Source organism: Antrostomus carolinensis, unplaced genomic scaffold (assembly GCF_000700745.2).
Source record: "Antrostomus carolinensis isolate BGI_N321 unplaced genomic scaffold, ASM70074v2 scaffold13449, whole genome shotgun sequence".
NCBI lineage: Eukaryota > Metazoa > Chordata > Aves > Caprimulgiformes > Caprimulgidae > Antrostomus > Antrostomus carolinensis.
This window is the reverse complement of record NW_010339317.1, coordinates 1305-17250: the sequence shown is the minus strand read 5'-3', so window position 1 is coordinate 17250 and position 15946 is coordinate 1305. Positions and strand designations below refer to the sequence as shown.

The following is a 15946-nucleotide window of genomic DNA, read 5'->3' as shown; positions in this document are numbered from 1 at the left end:
CTGGATGGTCTAGTGGCAGGGGGGTTGGAACAAGATGATCTTTAAGGTCCCTTCCAACCCAAACCATTCTATGATTCTATGATTCTATGAATGTGAAAGGTCTTTTGAGTGAGCGGAGGAGACAGGACACCTCTCACTAACAGGGATTCTTTCCATGGACTAAGCTGTTCCAGAGCTTAGAAGGTTCACACAGAAACTCCTAATGATTTCAGCTAATGATTTTATCACATTGGGCTGTCATAGTATTAGAGTTTATGGTTATTGTTAATGCTGTGAATACAGTTAGGTTTTGTTTTGTTCCCAAAGTGAGAACTGGCACTTAACCCCTTCCCTCTGCTTTTGTTTATCCGGAGTTGGAGAGGCCCCCCCCCATTACTTTATGCCACAGAAATGCAACCACTGTCCTAAACAGCTTACTTTCTAGTGGGACAGAACAGATAAAAAGAGGCTGGGATGCAAGTGTTGTGCCCTTCTCTCTCAACAACAAAGCTTGAGGAACTTGAGGACACACAGGATACAGGCTGGACATGGAATCTCTTCAGTCTCAAGATCATAAGACGCTTAATCTTCAGTCTCGGTACGTACAGGCTTAATTCGGTCCTATTTGTACAAATTGAAACCCCATTAAAAACAAGACTGGAAATAAAAAGACAGCAGCAGCACTGGATCCTTACTGTACCTGGGAAAGACTAGTACTGCTTATTTGAAGCATAAAGACCACATCTTTAAGAGATAACATTTTATTTAACACACAAAACAGCTACTTTGCTGTTTAAGTTCTGGCTTATATAGTGCATTGAAGTGACAAATTAGGCCTAAAAAGCTCTGTTTTTGAGAAACCAGAAACATTACTTGCCATTCTATGGTTTGCTGACAAAGAACATGGCGATAATGTTTGTACAAGCTCTCTTTTGGACAGTCTGAGCCTACCTCGAGGGGAATTTTGTCATCGATATACTTGTAAGATCAGGCACTGCATACTTCATAACAGGATAAAGAAAACACAGTAATTTCAAACCAATTTCCACATCCTGAGTGGGTAATTTGAATGACTGTAGGTTATTACTTTCCATGAAAGCTGAAGAAATATCTTGCTCAAAATACTTATTTTCAAATTTCTAATAAGTAATATGAAGTCTATGGCTACGACATGCTGAGCTGCATGCTATACAAAAAAATCTCCGCTGACTTCATTGATAATGTTTAGGGACTCAGTGGAATTACACCAGCAAGGAGTGAAAGAGAGGAACATACCCGTGGCTGTGAAATCCTTGCACGCAGGGAATGCTACTATAACCATAAGCCAAATAACGACCGCAAACTCAGCTCGATTGCAGTGGCACAAAGAAGAAATAGTATTTACGTTAGCAAAGCCATCTGTTAAAGCTAGGCACCAGGAAGAAATTAAGTCCTACACACTCAAGTAAACAGAAGTATGTGCAAAGCCCAATTTACGTATTTCACAGGACAATAAAAATTTCTCTTCCCATAGTCTCTAAAACTGGAATGTGTTCTGCTCTTGCCACGTCTTCCCTCGCTCAGCCAGGGCAGCCAAGTTACACGTACACTGCACTCTTTGGCACGGCAGAAGGAACAAACAGGATATGGCATAGGTAAACACACCCATTTTCTTTGCTACCCTACAAATGTAATTTGTGCCCTTAAGCACTGCACATTCATCTTGATTTTGGAGGATTATGTTAAGAAATCATCTTTTGCGAGTTTAAACAGACCACTAATAGTGGCAGAATAATTTTACTTCCAAATAGGCTAATTAGCCTCTGTACTTACTAAAGCTGATAAGGATCATCATCTTCTAGTGTTTAGTTTGAAATATATTATTTTTATAACAAACAACTCACATTTTTTGCTTCTGTTGCTATTGTTTGCACAGTGGTAGTGAACAAGTAGGAAACTATCCACAAGTGATGGCAATATTACATCCTCTAAAATGAACAGCTGAAGTTACGAGTTATTTTTCACACAAAAAACTGATATGAATCAAAAGCTTTTTAACAAGACTTGATAAAATTAACATCCCTGAATTTCCCAATTACAGAGCAAGGGCAGACAGTCCTGCAAGCCCCATAAGGAAGTTGGGGGGAATAAACATTTAATATTTACACTGCACAAAAAACAGTCAAGAAACTTTACTTCCACCTCCTCTTTTCTTCAGTCTTGAATTTTTTGTATGAAAGAACAATGGGGAGACGCGCCACCATGTTTAAAGCCCACCATTTCTTTCATAAGACATAGTAAAAAGGAGAGCGAAAGGATTCTTTTTTGAATGCGGGGCATATAATAAATTAGTGGACAAACTGCTCAAACTGATGATACATTTTCACAGCTATAAGTGCAACTATTTTTCTGAAAAGAAAGGCAAATTTGGTTGTTCCTCAGCACAAAGATACTTTACATACACCAAGAGGTAAATACTTATTTGGCCACAGATGATGCTAGCTCAAGTGGAATTTGCTTCTTTCTCCACGTCATCGTCGTCAACAACCTGAAATGAAATGCAGAAGTAGCTTAGGTAAACAGTGTAAACTCACAGTCCCGTAGGACTGCATAGAGAGTTCATTACACTGAATCCTTGCTGGACCCAAGGAGAACAGCAGTTATTCTGTACTGCTGAATGACAATGGTCACACGAAGAAGATAAGAAAAACTTGCAATCAAGAATGCCAGGAGGAAATGTGGCTGAAGTAATAGGAGCTGGTCAAGTTATTACAAAAGCCACTAGAACAATCACTACAGTGTATCAGATTTTTAATGAGAAAGCAAAAGAATCTGCATTTTAGGGGACAGAAGCTTTTCCCTTATTATCACACAAAGTCACCAAAGCACAAAGGTAACAATCACTGGCTAAAACAGTGTCCAGTTCCAAGCTCCTCAGTACAAGAGGGATGTGGGCATGTTGGAGAGAGTCTGATGAGAGATGACCTCCCTCAACCTGCTGGCAACACTCCCTTTAGTACAGCCCGGGATATGGTCAGCCACCTCTGCCATCAAGGCACACTGCTGGCTCAAGTTCAACTCAGCATCCCCCAGGACCCCAGCTCCTTTTCCGCAAAGCTGCTTTCCACCAGGCAGTCTCCAGCATGTTTTGGTGCATGAAGTTGTACAGGACTTTGCACAGTTCTGGATCTTTTCCTGACTTGGAAAAATTGCATCTATAAATCCTGTACTTCTGCTTAAACTGCCAACCTGTCCATGCTGGAAAGGGATAAAGATCATCTTTTCCATTTAACAGGTATTATCTCTCACCAACCCACCTGTTCCACGCCTTCTACTTCAGGGATGTAGAATTGGAGCATGTTCTGTATCCCGTTCTTCAGGGTGATGATGGAACTGGGACAGCTGGTGCACGAACCCTGCAACTTCAGCTGCACAATCCCGTCCTCAAAGCCTTTATAAATAACATCACCACCATCTTCTTGCACTGTTGGCCTGATGGAATACGATATTCAATTTGAAGCAAGTATAGCTGAAATATGTTTCCTTCCAGAAATTTTTAGTAAAGTTAAATTTAATACACACAAAGAACTGTCAAGAAATAATAAGTAAAGCCCTCTTTCTCTACAACCACCTGGTTCAAATTTCCAATAATTCATAGTTGACTGGACTCTCTCACATTGCCAGCTACTGTTTTTTCTGCAGGACATTAAGCCAAACATATTTGCAAAGAATGCAGCAGCATATGAAGAAGTAATTTAAATTTCAAGGGTGAGGGTAAGCACCTTAGAGCAGAGCTTGATTCAGCCTGCAAAGAAATTCCTGTTTGCCTTGTAATGGTGCAACAATGATTGTCTCAGTTATGGACCAAACATAAAAGGTGTGTGTCCTGCCACACGATGCATGGGCATCTGTTACCTGACTAGGGACAGCGCTTCCATAAATATGCAGTTCACCACAGTTTACACAGGACTGAAAAAAAGCTCCGATTAGATAAAAGCTTAATCCTGTTAACGGGTGAAGAAACCAGCATCTGATAAGATCACATCCCAGTACTATTAGCATCTCTGCAGCCTGGTCACCAGCAACAAATGCCCAGCCTTGTAACTGTATCCCCATAGCAATATTTTTCCAGACCAAGCTCAAACCATCAAGTTACTCTAACAGAAGCTCTTTATACTGATTTCCAAAATAACTCTTTTGAGAACTACACTCTTAAGAGTAATCTACGAATTGGAGACATTAATTAACAACTCGACACAGCCAATCATCTCATTCCAGAAAGCCAAAGCACATGACTAAATATTCAATTTTTCTTATTTTAAATTAACTTTTTAAACACACTATAGAACCCTTCAGATCTACATTCCTGCCATCCTGCATCTTCTGACAAGATTTGCACATATTCTTTGCACACATTTTTGATCAGCTAAACAGTAAATGCTCTGTACATACCATTGGTTTATACATAGCTTCTGTAAACTAACCTGCTCTAAAACAAAGATACAGTACTGCTAATACTGTCATCAACAGCTTCTGTGTCCACCAAGGGCTATGGGGGCAAGGAGGAAAGGGGAAAACCAGAAATCTGAGCAGAAATTCTGTGACCGTTACAAAAGGCCACTGGGAAATCAAGGACTAACATACCCTACAGAGCTTAAATGACCACAAAGTCAGCAAGAGCAGGGCCTCCCAAATGTTACTTCCAAGGCTTTATACAACAGTATTCTTGTTTCACACATTTTAACACTTAATACATAAGCTTGGGAAAAGCATTCCAGCTTATTTCTGCTTTTCTCCCTCTTCTCTTTCGTGAAAATTAACCAGCATCATGTGTCAGCTGTGGGATAATCTGAACAGTATTTTTAAATAACACTTTTCAAATTCAGCATCTAAAACTATGAAATAAAAAAAGCCCAAGTTCATCTCAACTTCTGTAAAAATTAAACTGAATTCCATGATTTTGACCCACATACAAGTTCCTGGTTCCTGTAAGTTGTGAGCTGGGGAAGAGGTCTCCATGAGGTATCACAGTTTCAGAAACACATCAGACATTTTCCCCTGCATCTAAAATGTCAAGCTGCTTATTCCTTTCAGTTCACTTTGGAAGGCAATTAATGAGCATAAAAATATACTTCATATAAACAACATGATCCATAGCCATTCTTGAGACTTCCTTAGTTACCACCACTTTCTAAATTCAAGCTGTGTTAAAATACCAATAAAATTGCAACAGAATGCAAGGACAAAATCCACTGAAGCCCAGACAGCAAGGGAAACCCTTTCGTAAATTTTCCTTTAGAGTGCGATACAAGAATATAAACTACTTTGGAATACTTGGAAGGGAAGGACAAGGATAATTAAGACAAAGATTAATACAACAGAAGAAAAAAAAAGTTACTGTAAAAGCAAAGATTGAGCTGTTTTCACTATTTAAAAATAGCCAGGTTAAACCAAATGAACCTGTTTAAATGCATTATGGAGGGTAAGACTATACACTGTTCTAAAATTGCTCAGCAATAAGGACTCTGCTCAGCACAGTTTGCTTAAACAGAAAAACTAGACAGAAAGTTTTCAATTAGAGGAAACAGCATTCTCAACTCTGACCAGTTTTGCACTTTAAACCCCCACACTAGATACTGAACCATGAAATCACACATACCCAAAGGAAAAAGCACTGTTCCCTACAAAAATCCAAACCCCAAGACTAACTCACTCCATCTAGCAGTCATATTTCTGGTTTACCTTATTCTTGTATCCAGCAGTTCTTTAATCATCAGTACAACTTCATCATCTTCTTCTGATGCAGCTTGAGAAAATAAAAATGTGTAAATCAGAACTTGGGAAGAATTCTGATAGGATTACAAACACTGTATATCCATAATGGCAGAAGGAAGTAGCATGAAAACATTACTGAGATGACTGAAAACAAAAGGCAGAAGTCTTAATTCAGAATAAGTATCTTTTTCTGTATTATCCTTATTAACATCCCAGGCAACATCCCTGTTTTTCAGCAACAAAAACCAGTTGAGTCCTCAACAGAAAAAGTCCTTAACAGACAATCATACTGCCACTTTTACGATACAGTAAAAGACACACAAAAAAGGAAGAAAAAATAAAGAGGAAGCATTCAATAAGGATGCATGGGTTAAGGCAGGGTCCTCAGAAGGAAAGTTTTAGCAAGCTAAAAAATTCAGCAGAATTATGAACATGTTTCAGTTTAGCAGCTTTGGATGCAATTTTAAGCTCAGTGTTAGTCTCGCAGAAGTGTTTTTAAAGATAATTTTTTCAAATAAAATAAAGTCTATACTAATACTGAAATTAAATCCAGATATAACAGAGCAGAGAGGAATTCAATAGTCATAATCTTTCTTAAAACACTGGAAAAAATTTTTAAGTTGCTAAGTTGCAAATGAGAAAATAAAAGGCAAAATACTGCCCTTGAGTTAAATTCTAAGTCAGTCTCGATTACTTTCTATTACAGTTTGGAAAAGACTTCTTACTATTTCTTTTTCATTTAAGACCATAAATCTATCACTAACACACGGACATTACACCAGGGGACTCTTGATTTAAGGAAGGAAATAAAACCCTTTGTAGGTGGCCTATGCAAGAAGGACATGCTGCAACTCCCCACATTCTGAACACAGCCTCAGTACCTGCAAAAATATTTCATACACACAAAGTATAACAGAACATGGTCCACACTGCCAAAACACAGAGCTCAGCGTAGATCCTGTGAACACAGGCTCAAATGAGAACCAGGCTTCATATTCATGGGTAAGCAACTCCTTTAGACGGTGCTTCCGCTAGAGCACACCCATTCTGCAAATTCTCTCCTGTATTAATTTTAGCAGTTTTCACTTTAAATTCTCTTGTATGCTTTTCTGACGGACAAGTGGAGGTTCTTCTGTATGTCACAAAAACTAAACCCAAAGGTAGATACTGGTCACTTCCTGAAGAGTTCCATTTACCTGTGTCAGTCCTAGGTGCCTCATCGGTAACTACAGGTAAGCCAGAGGCAAAGAAATCCATTATAGTTGCATAAATATCTGGTTTCAGTAAGTTCCAATCCAGGTCTTCACTCTCCTATGAGAACCAGAAGGAAAAAAAAAAAAAAGAAAAAAGTCAATAAAAACAGAGTATCTGCCTCCTAATAATAACAACAGTGTTATGCAGAAATTCTTCTTATATTGAAAATATCATAACGGGCTCTCAGGTTTGATGCATGGATTTGATTTCAAAGTTTTGTCAAATCCAGCTTTGCCAAAAAAGTTCAGTAAGACTCAATTTATAACAGTTAACAGAAAGGTTTCCTTGTTTGCAAGCTGAGTGCTATTAAAGTGGGCAGCAGGATGACCATGAGCCAGCACTGTGCCCTCGTGGCCAGGAAGGCCAATGGCATCCTGGGGTGCATTAGAAGGGGTGTGGTTAGTAGGTCGAGAGAGGTTCTCCTCCCCCTCTACTCTGCCCTGGTGAGGCCACAGCTGGAGTCCTGTGTCCAGTTCTGGGCTCCCCAGGTCGAGAGGGACAGGAATCTTATGGAGAGAGTCCAGCGGAGGAGCCACAAAGATGATGAGAGGCCTGGAGCATCTCCTGTGTGAGGAAAGGCTGAGGGAGCTGGGGCTGGAGAAGAGGAGACTGAGGGGTGACCTCATTAATGTTTATAAATATGTACAGGGCGAATGTCAGGAGGATGGAGCCAGGCTCTTCTCAGTGATGCCCAATGGTAGGACAAGGGGCAATGGGTGCAAGCTGGAGCACAGGAGGTTCCATGTAAACATAAGGAAAAACTTTTTCACTGTGAGAGTGATGGGCCACTGCGACAGGCTGCCCAGAGAGGTTGTGGAGTCTCCTTCTCTGGAGACATTCAAAACCCGCCTAGATGTGTTCCTGTGTGACCTACTGTAGGTGATCCTGCTCTGGCAGGGGCGCTGGAGTAGATGATCTTTCGAGGTCCCTTACAATCCCTGACATTCTGTGATTCTGTGTAAAGTACTAGCTAAAAAGAGATGAAAAAGACTATCTCCTAAATACATTATTTGACACATATTTTTACCAAACTGTGTCAGAGACTCAAGATTATTCAGTTCCGTTTAATTACAAGTCAAATTATCACTCACTGAATTGCTCTGTGCTCTCCACACAGTAAGAGTGTAACTGCACAGATACTACGCAACACCTTATCTCTGCTGACGTGAGCTCCACACCTTGGACAAACACAACACTGCCCACAACACGCTCCATCCCGCTCATACAACCACCTCCCGTGGAAGCGTTCTCTAGTCCCGCGTCCTGTTCGACACAGAGCCAACTGCCAAGCTGACCACGTCGCACAGGGCCTCATCCAGTCCAACGCTGACCATTTCCAAGATCAAAGAATCTACGGCTTCTCTGGGCAACCTATTCCAGTGCTTATCCACACATTGTGGGGTTTTTTTTTTCCTTTTATATTAAAGGTAATTCCCTTTATGCCGCTTGTGAACATCACTCTGCATGTTCAACAGTCTGACTGGACCTTCTCTATGGCCATCTATTTGGCAGCTGAATCTCAGCTTATCTTTTAGTACATCTGAATCTGTTCCGCTTACCTTGGTGACTGTGATAAAGTCTGGTCCAAAGAAAACACTTTTAACTCCTTCAATTTTGAATAACTGTCTGTTAGGAAAACAAACAAAAAAACCCCATAAAAATGCACACACATTTCAGTCAAACTCACAAAGATTTATTTAATCTGTCACAGAAGAAAAGTTCTAGAATACATTTCTAGACAAAAATAAGCACTAAAACTAGAACCATTAAGAGAAACTTGAAGTTACTTCACCTACAGCTTAGTAAGAGCCAGGAGATCCTGCTGTGAAGCAGTGTATGTAGTAAAACTGAACACACCTTACAGGACTTTTCTGCAAGATGTGTGAAAGTGTTATTCTCTCTCCAGTTCCTCTTTGGTGGCAAAATTATATTTTGTATACAAAAACTTACTTGATTAGCATCAAAGCTAGCTGTACCTATTGTTTCAGGTAGGACTAGTGCAAATACAATGAACGATCCTCAGATTAAAGCAAGTTATTTAAAATAACTGAGCGCAATAAAAATTGCCTTCAGTTCTGTTGCCATTAAATAAAAGTATTAGAGCCAAGCAGTCCACAAGGCTTTAACACACCAACTCACTTTGTGAGCAATCTTCAGTATTTTTAGTCATTTGTATAGCACATCAAAAATGTGAAGATTTAGTAAAGGCTCAGGATTCATATTAAATTGCTTGAGATGGCCCATACAGCACCCAACAACCAGGTGGTATATTAGCACACATCCAAAGCTAGACAAGAACTTAGATGACAGGAAAGAGCATTTTTTGGACAATATTTTAAGTATAAAAAGCAGAATGAGAACATAAAGACCAACTTCCACAAATCGTTAAATAAAACCCAACAAATTCATATACAGAACAAATAAATTATTCTACTCCTGAGGAGAAGAGTTTAAAAAAAAAATTAAAAATCATCAAAATCATCACTCAGTGTTAAATACAGCATACAGCTGTAAGAGTGTTGTGGTAATTACAAAATATTAAAAAATCTCCAAGACTTGAAAACATTAAAAATGCAATGAATGAAGAACTTGGAAATCTTATCACAAAGGTATGCACGATGAAAAATGACAGAGGAGATTTCACAATACCTACTTGAAAGAATTTCCACACATGAAACAGCCATGCATGTATTGGGCTTTTATATCACTAAACCAAATGGATTTTCAAGTTACTTAAATAATGAAATTATGCAAATACACCAAACTATCCTACATCAATTAAATAATCCTCTGCCCTCCGTTCCCTTCAGAAAGTTTTTATTACTGCTTTGGAAAATGAATACTCCCTTTTAAAATAAATGAGTATTCCATTTACAAAAAACATAATCTGGGGTTTAATGATATATAGTAGACAATTTTTTGCCATTAACCTGCGCAATATGCGGTACACATTCTACCACATACATCTTTGATTAAATCATCTATTTGCAGATATATGACAACAAAAAGCCATTTTCTGACAGTCAATTGTATTCTGCAACCTGATGCATTCTGGCACAATCAGATCCTACAGTTTCAGCACTCCACTAACACATTTTGATGTCCTCAAAAACCTTTCGCGTTGTATTTATTACTTTAAGTCACAGAGCTTTGCTTGTAAAGATCCTGTTTGCTCCCAAACAACTCTACAAGAGACCTTTGGCAACGTCAAGTGTTGCATGTTTGATAACCCTCCAGTTCCTGGAGAGAATGGCACGAGAAACAGCTTCTACTTTTTCATATAATTCTTCCAACATACACAAAGATTACTTAAACTGGGATCTGCAGAGTTAATCTACTGCAGCATTTCTGGATCTCACCCCCCAGATTGAAGCCCCTCCACATAAAAAGGTTAAGTTTCTTTTCAGAGACTAATGTGACAGCAATGACAAACAAAATGGACACTTCCAAATATTCCCAGAGACTTGTGGTGGTGCTCCAAACCCCTTCTATACCAAGATGATATGAATCTATTATCTGCTCAGGGATTCTAACTCCAGATTACACTTTTTTTTTTTTTTTCCCTGGCTGAACATGAGCCAGCAGAGTGCCCAGGTGGCCAAGAAGGCCAATGGCATCCTGGCCTGGATCAGCCATAGTGTGGCCAGTAGGAGTAGGGAAGCGATTGCCCCCTTGTATTTGGCACTGGTGAGGCCGCACCTTGAGTGCTGGGTTAAGTTCAGGGCCCCCCAATGCAAGAGGGACATCGAGGCTCTGCAGCTGTCCAGAGAAGGGCAACAAAGCTGGTGAAGGGTCTGGAGAACAAGTCTTATGAGGACCAGCTGAGGGAGCTGGGGTTGTTTAGTCTGGAGAAGAGGAAGCTGAGGGGAGACCTTCTTGCTCTCTACAACTACCTGAAAGGAGGGTGTAGAGGTGGGGGTGGGTCTCTTCTCCCAGGTAACGGGTGACAGAATGAGAGGAAATGGCCTCAAGTTGCACCTGGGGAGGTTCAGGTTGGATATTAGGAAAAATTTCTTCACAGAAAGGGCAGTCAAATATTGGAACAGGCTGCCCAGGGAAGTGGTGGAGTCACCATCCCTGGTGGTATTTAAAAGACGGCTAGAGAAGGTGCTGAGGGACATGGTTTAGAGATGGGATTGATAGTGACAGATCAATGGCTGGACTCTATGATCTTAAAGGTCTTTTTCAACCACTATGATTCTATGATTTCTATGATTTTTGGTACTGAAAGCTGTGGTTTCCAAGACCTGTTATAGATCCAGCCTGAAAGAATCAGCCAAGACTGGCTTTCCTTTGACAGAAATATTATAAACCTTTTGTGAAGGGAAAAATCCCTTCGCTTTGAAGTTCAGGTTAGCACCAGCATCAACCAAAACAAGCAAGCTACTACACTGAATTCATTTGAGGGCTATTTACTTCCTTATGTTGTCTATTTCCCAATTCTGAAGAGTTGCATGATTTCCAAGTAACTATTAAGAGTGTTCTGATGGGAATGATTTTGCAAATTTAGGGACAGAGGTCTCTCTGGTGAAGTAACAACTGTTCAAGAATACTGATTTATAATAGCACTCAATCCAGCCACACAAACTAGACCATCATGCATCCTGCTCCGATACAGCCATGAGGAGTGCGGACACACAGAAAGACTACTTTAGTAACGACAATCTTCCCAGCCCTAATTTTATGCACAAGTAAAACGGCATTAAAAAAGTTAAATCCAACCAAGCTGCTCCTGAGGATAAGGAAGAGCAGAATGATCAGAAGCCGTGCTTAAAAACATCAGTTGTAGACACACAGCCCATACTGGTCCCCCAAACAAATTATGACGTGTTTAGTAATAATACCTTGCTAAAGGTGAACAAAATGCTGCAGCTGGCGTGGAAAACTCCATAGTCCTCGACTCCAGCACCTCCTTCCCTGGAATAAACTTCAGACTATTTGGGTTTGGTGTGTCCTGAGTTTGAATAAACATGCCTCTTACTAGAAATTTAAAAAAAAAAAAAAAGAAGAAAAATAGTGCAATTAAACTTAAGCAGCTTAAACAAAAGTCCAGGATCCCAATTACTTAGCAAGCCAAGACGAGGGTGATCACTGCGCTACAGCAAACAGCAGCCTGTGCAGCATCCATACATTAAAAACACAATGCAGCGGGGTTCCATGAAAGCATCCAAACTGACAGGAAGACTGATAAACACAGGAATGTTATCTCACAGGAAACAAGGAGATAAATGGAACCTTCTCTTTGCTTCTTTTGCTAACTATTATTTACTAAAAAGCATCCTATTGCAACAGCGTCGAACTGCATGAGGCCAGTACCACCCCCACTTTCTACGACCTTCGTGTATTCAGTTTTTTAATTTTCTGATCCTCAAATGCTGTGAACTCCCTCTTCCAGCATTATCACTTCCTGTTCAAAGCATGATCAGTTTTACAAACCCTCTCTCAAAGACACACATCATTTATACGGTTTGGTTTTTATGTCATTTTTCAGCACAATAAGAAAAGAAAAACAAGCATAACAACAGTTAAAGTGAACCACACCCTGGTCATAATATTTTCCACAGCATGAAAAATTCCTGTAAGCCATCACTTATCCTCCAGAAACTGAACTGACCAAAAAATTGTAAGTAAAATTATTCACTGGTAAAGATATTTAAAAGGTTAATTTTTACTAACGTTCCTGTGATAGTCTGGCTAACTCTCCCTGCACATCAAGTAACGCAATTATATATGAACATTCAGGAAAGAAAAAATGCATTTTAAAAACAAAAATCTCTAGGAACTAATATCTATAAATAAATAACACTTGAGAAAGAAGCTCACAGAACTTTAAAAAAAATGCAATAGAGAGATTTAAAGCAGCAAGAAGATCTGACATTTTCATATTCGTGAACTGCCATTTGCTCATGACTCCCTAGCGTTAGATGACAAATCACACTATTTATAAATTGCAAAATTGTTACTGCACGTGTCTGTCGTGGTAACAACCCAGTTGACTTTAACAAACACAACAGTAAAGTATACAAACCCTATTATTTTATTTTAATTTTTTATTTAAAAAAAAAAAAGACACAGCATAGAAGTATTTAGCTTTAACATGAAAAGAATAATCCTGATAGAGCAAGCAACTAGTCAGCTTTATCCATGGAGGTGGAAGAACTACTCATCTTCCAGATCCAGCTGGCATCCAAAATCACACCCAGTGTAACAGTGTAGTTTACAAATAACCAACAACAGGGAACTTGGATGGAGTCAAAGGGATATGTTCTGCCCACTTTCTGAAAGCAATGGGTCACTATCAGCAATCATACATTGTTCATCTAGAAACGCCCTGAACCACAAACAGCTGGTCCTGGATTTTAGCTGGGACAGAGCTGGGTTTCTCTTTAGTAGCTACAACAGCGCTGGGGTTTGGGTTCAGCTGGGATTTGTTAGGAGAGAAACGCTGAGAACATCCCCATGTTGCATTTGTGTCCCTGGCACTGAAGGACTTTGAGTTTGTCCGTCTGCAAGCGCAAGATCTCAGGGGGTGAGGAATATTGACAGGGATCAGCTCCATGGGCACTGGGCTCTGCCAAGGGGCTGTTCCATCTCCTGTCCCCCATGGGCAGGAGATCCATGAGGGGCTCTTCCTCTCTTGCTCTCTCTGGCTTTGGCTCGGGCTCTGGCTCTCCCGGGATTGCGGTTTCGGGTCGGGATTGTCGCTGCTCCGGGATCGTGATCTGGGAACAGGCCGGGCTCGGTCGGTGGGTGGTGAGCAATGGCACTGGGTGTCACTCACTTGCATATTTTGTTACTGTTATCATTATCACTACTACTTTAATATTAATATTATTTAAATTTTTATTTTATTTCAGTTATTAAATGTTTCTTATCTCACCCTACGAGTCTCCTTACCCTTGCCCCAATCCTCTCCCCTGTCCCCTGGGGGCAGTGGGTGAGGGGCTGTGTTGGCTGCTGGACAAGGGCTGGCCCAGTGAAACTATCACACACGGCTGTATCAGCTCTCAGAAGAGGTGTCCATGTGGGTAGCTGCTGTAATTTAAAAGTGCCTTCTGCAGCTGAAGATCTGCCTTCCTAAGGCCAGGTTTTTCAATCATTAATTAACCTGGATAGTTCTTTGCACAGCTGTGAACAACCTGTTTGAAATTTATTATTGAGCAGTTGGTAACTGGCTGTATTTACATCTAACTTCTAGATCATTTCTTTCAAGCCTCTGCAGAATGCTGTGTGTACCTGCTTATTATTCTGTTCTGCCATCTGCTCATGGTAAGAAGAAGATACCAAACAGAGGCAGATTTCAGTAGGACACTTGCAAAAGCAGGCAAAATATTAAGTCTACTCATCAGAGTCTGCCTGTTGATTACAACTGAAATAGAAAAAATGGCGCGGGACTAGAAAAGATTGGATTTCTCTGAAATCAAAATTAAACAGAAACTTCTGCCTGAGCAGACTAATTTAAGTAAGATTTCAATTTGTGACCAATTCCATGCAACAGCACCTGCAGAATTTTTTTGTCTTAAGACTCTTTCTGCTACAGCATCGGAGAGCAGTTGCTAAATCCCTCAGGCAGATGCAAAAGCACAATATTTTTCTGTGGTGCAAGTTTCACAGGTTTGGGGTTTTTTTGTTCTCTGAGCATTACAGCCTACCTAAACTCAATCTTAAACAGTGCTTTTTCAAGGTAATACCAAGTTGCAGATAATATTAATGAAGAATGCCATTAATGCACCACACATGGATGCGTGTTCAAAAGGGGGAAAATTAAAAAAAAATATTGCAGCTTTAAGAACAAATGGCTTCGATTTCATCCTTGCTAAGTTCTATCTGGACGGTCAGCAATTTTACCTGGCAGAGCTCAGCAGCTGAAGCAGGACAGAAGGCAACATTAAGCCCTTCACAAGGGATACATTTACACTAAGATAGACATTAAGAAATGCATCAAAGCCCAAATAATATTTTGCACCAACAAAGCCCCTTGTAAGCCTTGGTAGCTGAGTAACACAGAAAAAACACATATAATCAAGCACACTGTGAGCCATCCACATCTTCTCCCCACGCTCCAAACATCCAAATGCACTAGCACTTCATTAAAAACCACCTAGGGAATATTATCACACTCAGATTTCAGAAAGAGCAGCAAGCTTTCATTACCACAAGACATAAAAACTCACAATGCTCATCTCTTCATTTTTTGACTACTATTTACCTGCATTATGCCACACTGCAGATGGAAAAAATGGTTTCTTTTGCACAAGTTGGTGGAAAGACTGTTGAGTCATCAAATTATGATCTTTTAACATCATACGACAGAACCTAGAGAAAAACAATTTTACTAACAATTTCCAAATTAGAAGCTTGTACTACCCTACAGAAGGAGTACTTCACATGCTTCTAGCAACCCCAGAACTCAGCAAGACACTCACCTGCCTTAAACCTCTCAGGTAATGCAGGAAGCTCACAGGCCAGATCACAAAAATGTCCCGTACTCTTCCTCCCTTTCAGTGCTTCCTCTCTCTCATACCAAAATAGACATAACTCTGCAATTTTTGCCACCTAAAAAAATAATCTAGACTCCTTCAGTCACTAAAAACAGCCAAATCCCCTTACTTACCTTTAACAGAAAAGGATAAAATCACCCTAAGGGAGACTTTTGTCTTCCTTTGGACAGTAAGGAGCACCTGGAAACCTAGCTTAGACTAAATACCTAATTTTCAGAAGATTACAGATAGCTGAGATGAATCCAACCCCAAGCACCTGTGGCTAAATCAAGGCCAGAATTTACTCCTCTGCTCTGTGGGCTTAGCTGGCCTCCTTTATGACTCTGAGAAGATACAAGACAGGCTAAAAAAGTAATGCAATGGCTACTCTTACACAAATTATCGTAAGAAAAAAACAGCAGGACAACATTTGGATAAACGATAAAAACTCAATTAGCTACACATACCAAGCCACACCT

At 40.0% G+C, this 15946-nt stretch overlaps 1 protein-coding gene across 1 annotated transcript; it reads right to left on the bottom strand.

Annotated features, from left to right (window-relative positions):
• Positions 1-2276: 2276 nt before the first annotated feature.
• On the bottom strand, positions 2277-15299 carry NFU1 (NFU1 iron-sulfur cluster scaffold). Its single transcript, XM_010175800.2, has 7 exons — positions 15197-15299; positions 11832-11967; positions 8547-8613; positions 6930-7044; positions 5701-5764; positions 3276-3450; positions 2277-2506 (listed from the first exon to the last, which is right to left on the bottom strand). Exons 1-7 carry the CDS (start codon positions 15291-15293, stop codon positions 2462-2464), a joined length of 699 nt encoding a protein of 232 aa, XP_010174102.1. The 5' UTR covers positions 15294-15299; the 3' UTR covers positions 2277-2461.
• Positions 15300-15946: the final 647 nt, after the last annotated feature.

Excerpts from the sequence above, each read along its gene's own strand:
- NFU1 (XM_010175800.2), bottom strand. The coding sequence starts at position 15,293 with ATGATGTTAAAAGATCATAATTTGATGACTCAACAGTCTTTCCACCAA. Across the intron at positions 8,614-11,831 it reads TTTTGTTCACCTTTAGCAAG|ACAGTTATTCAAAATTGAAG; the intron begins GTATTATTACTA and ends TTTTCCTAACAG. Across the intron at positions 7,045-8,546 it reads ACTTTATCACAGTCACCAAG|GAGAGTGAAGACCTGGATTG; the intron begins GTAAGCGGAACA and ends TGGTTCTCATAG.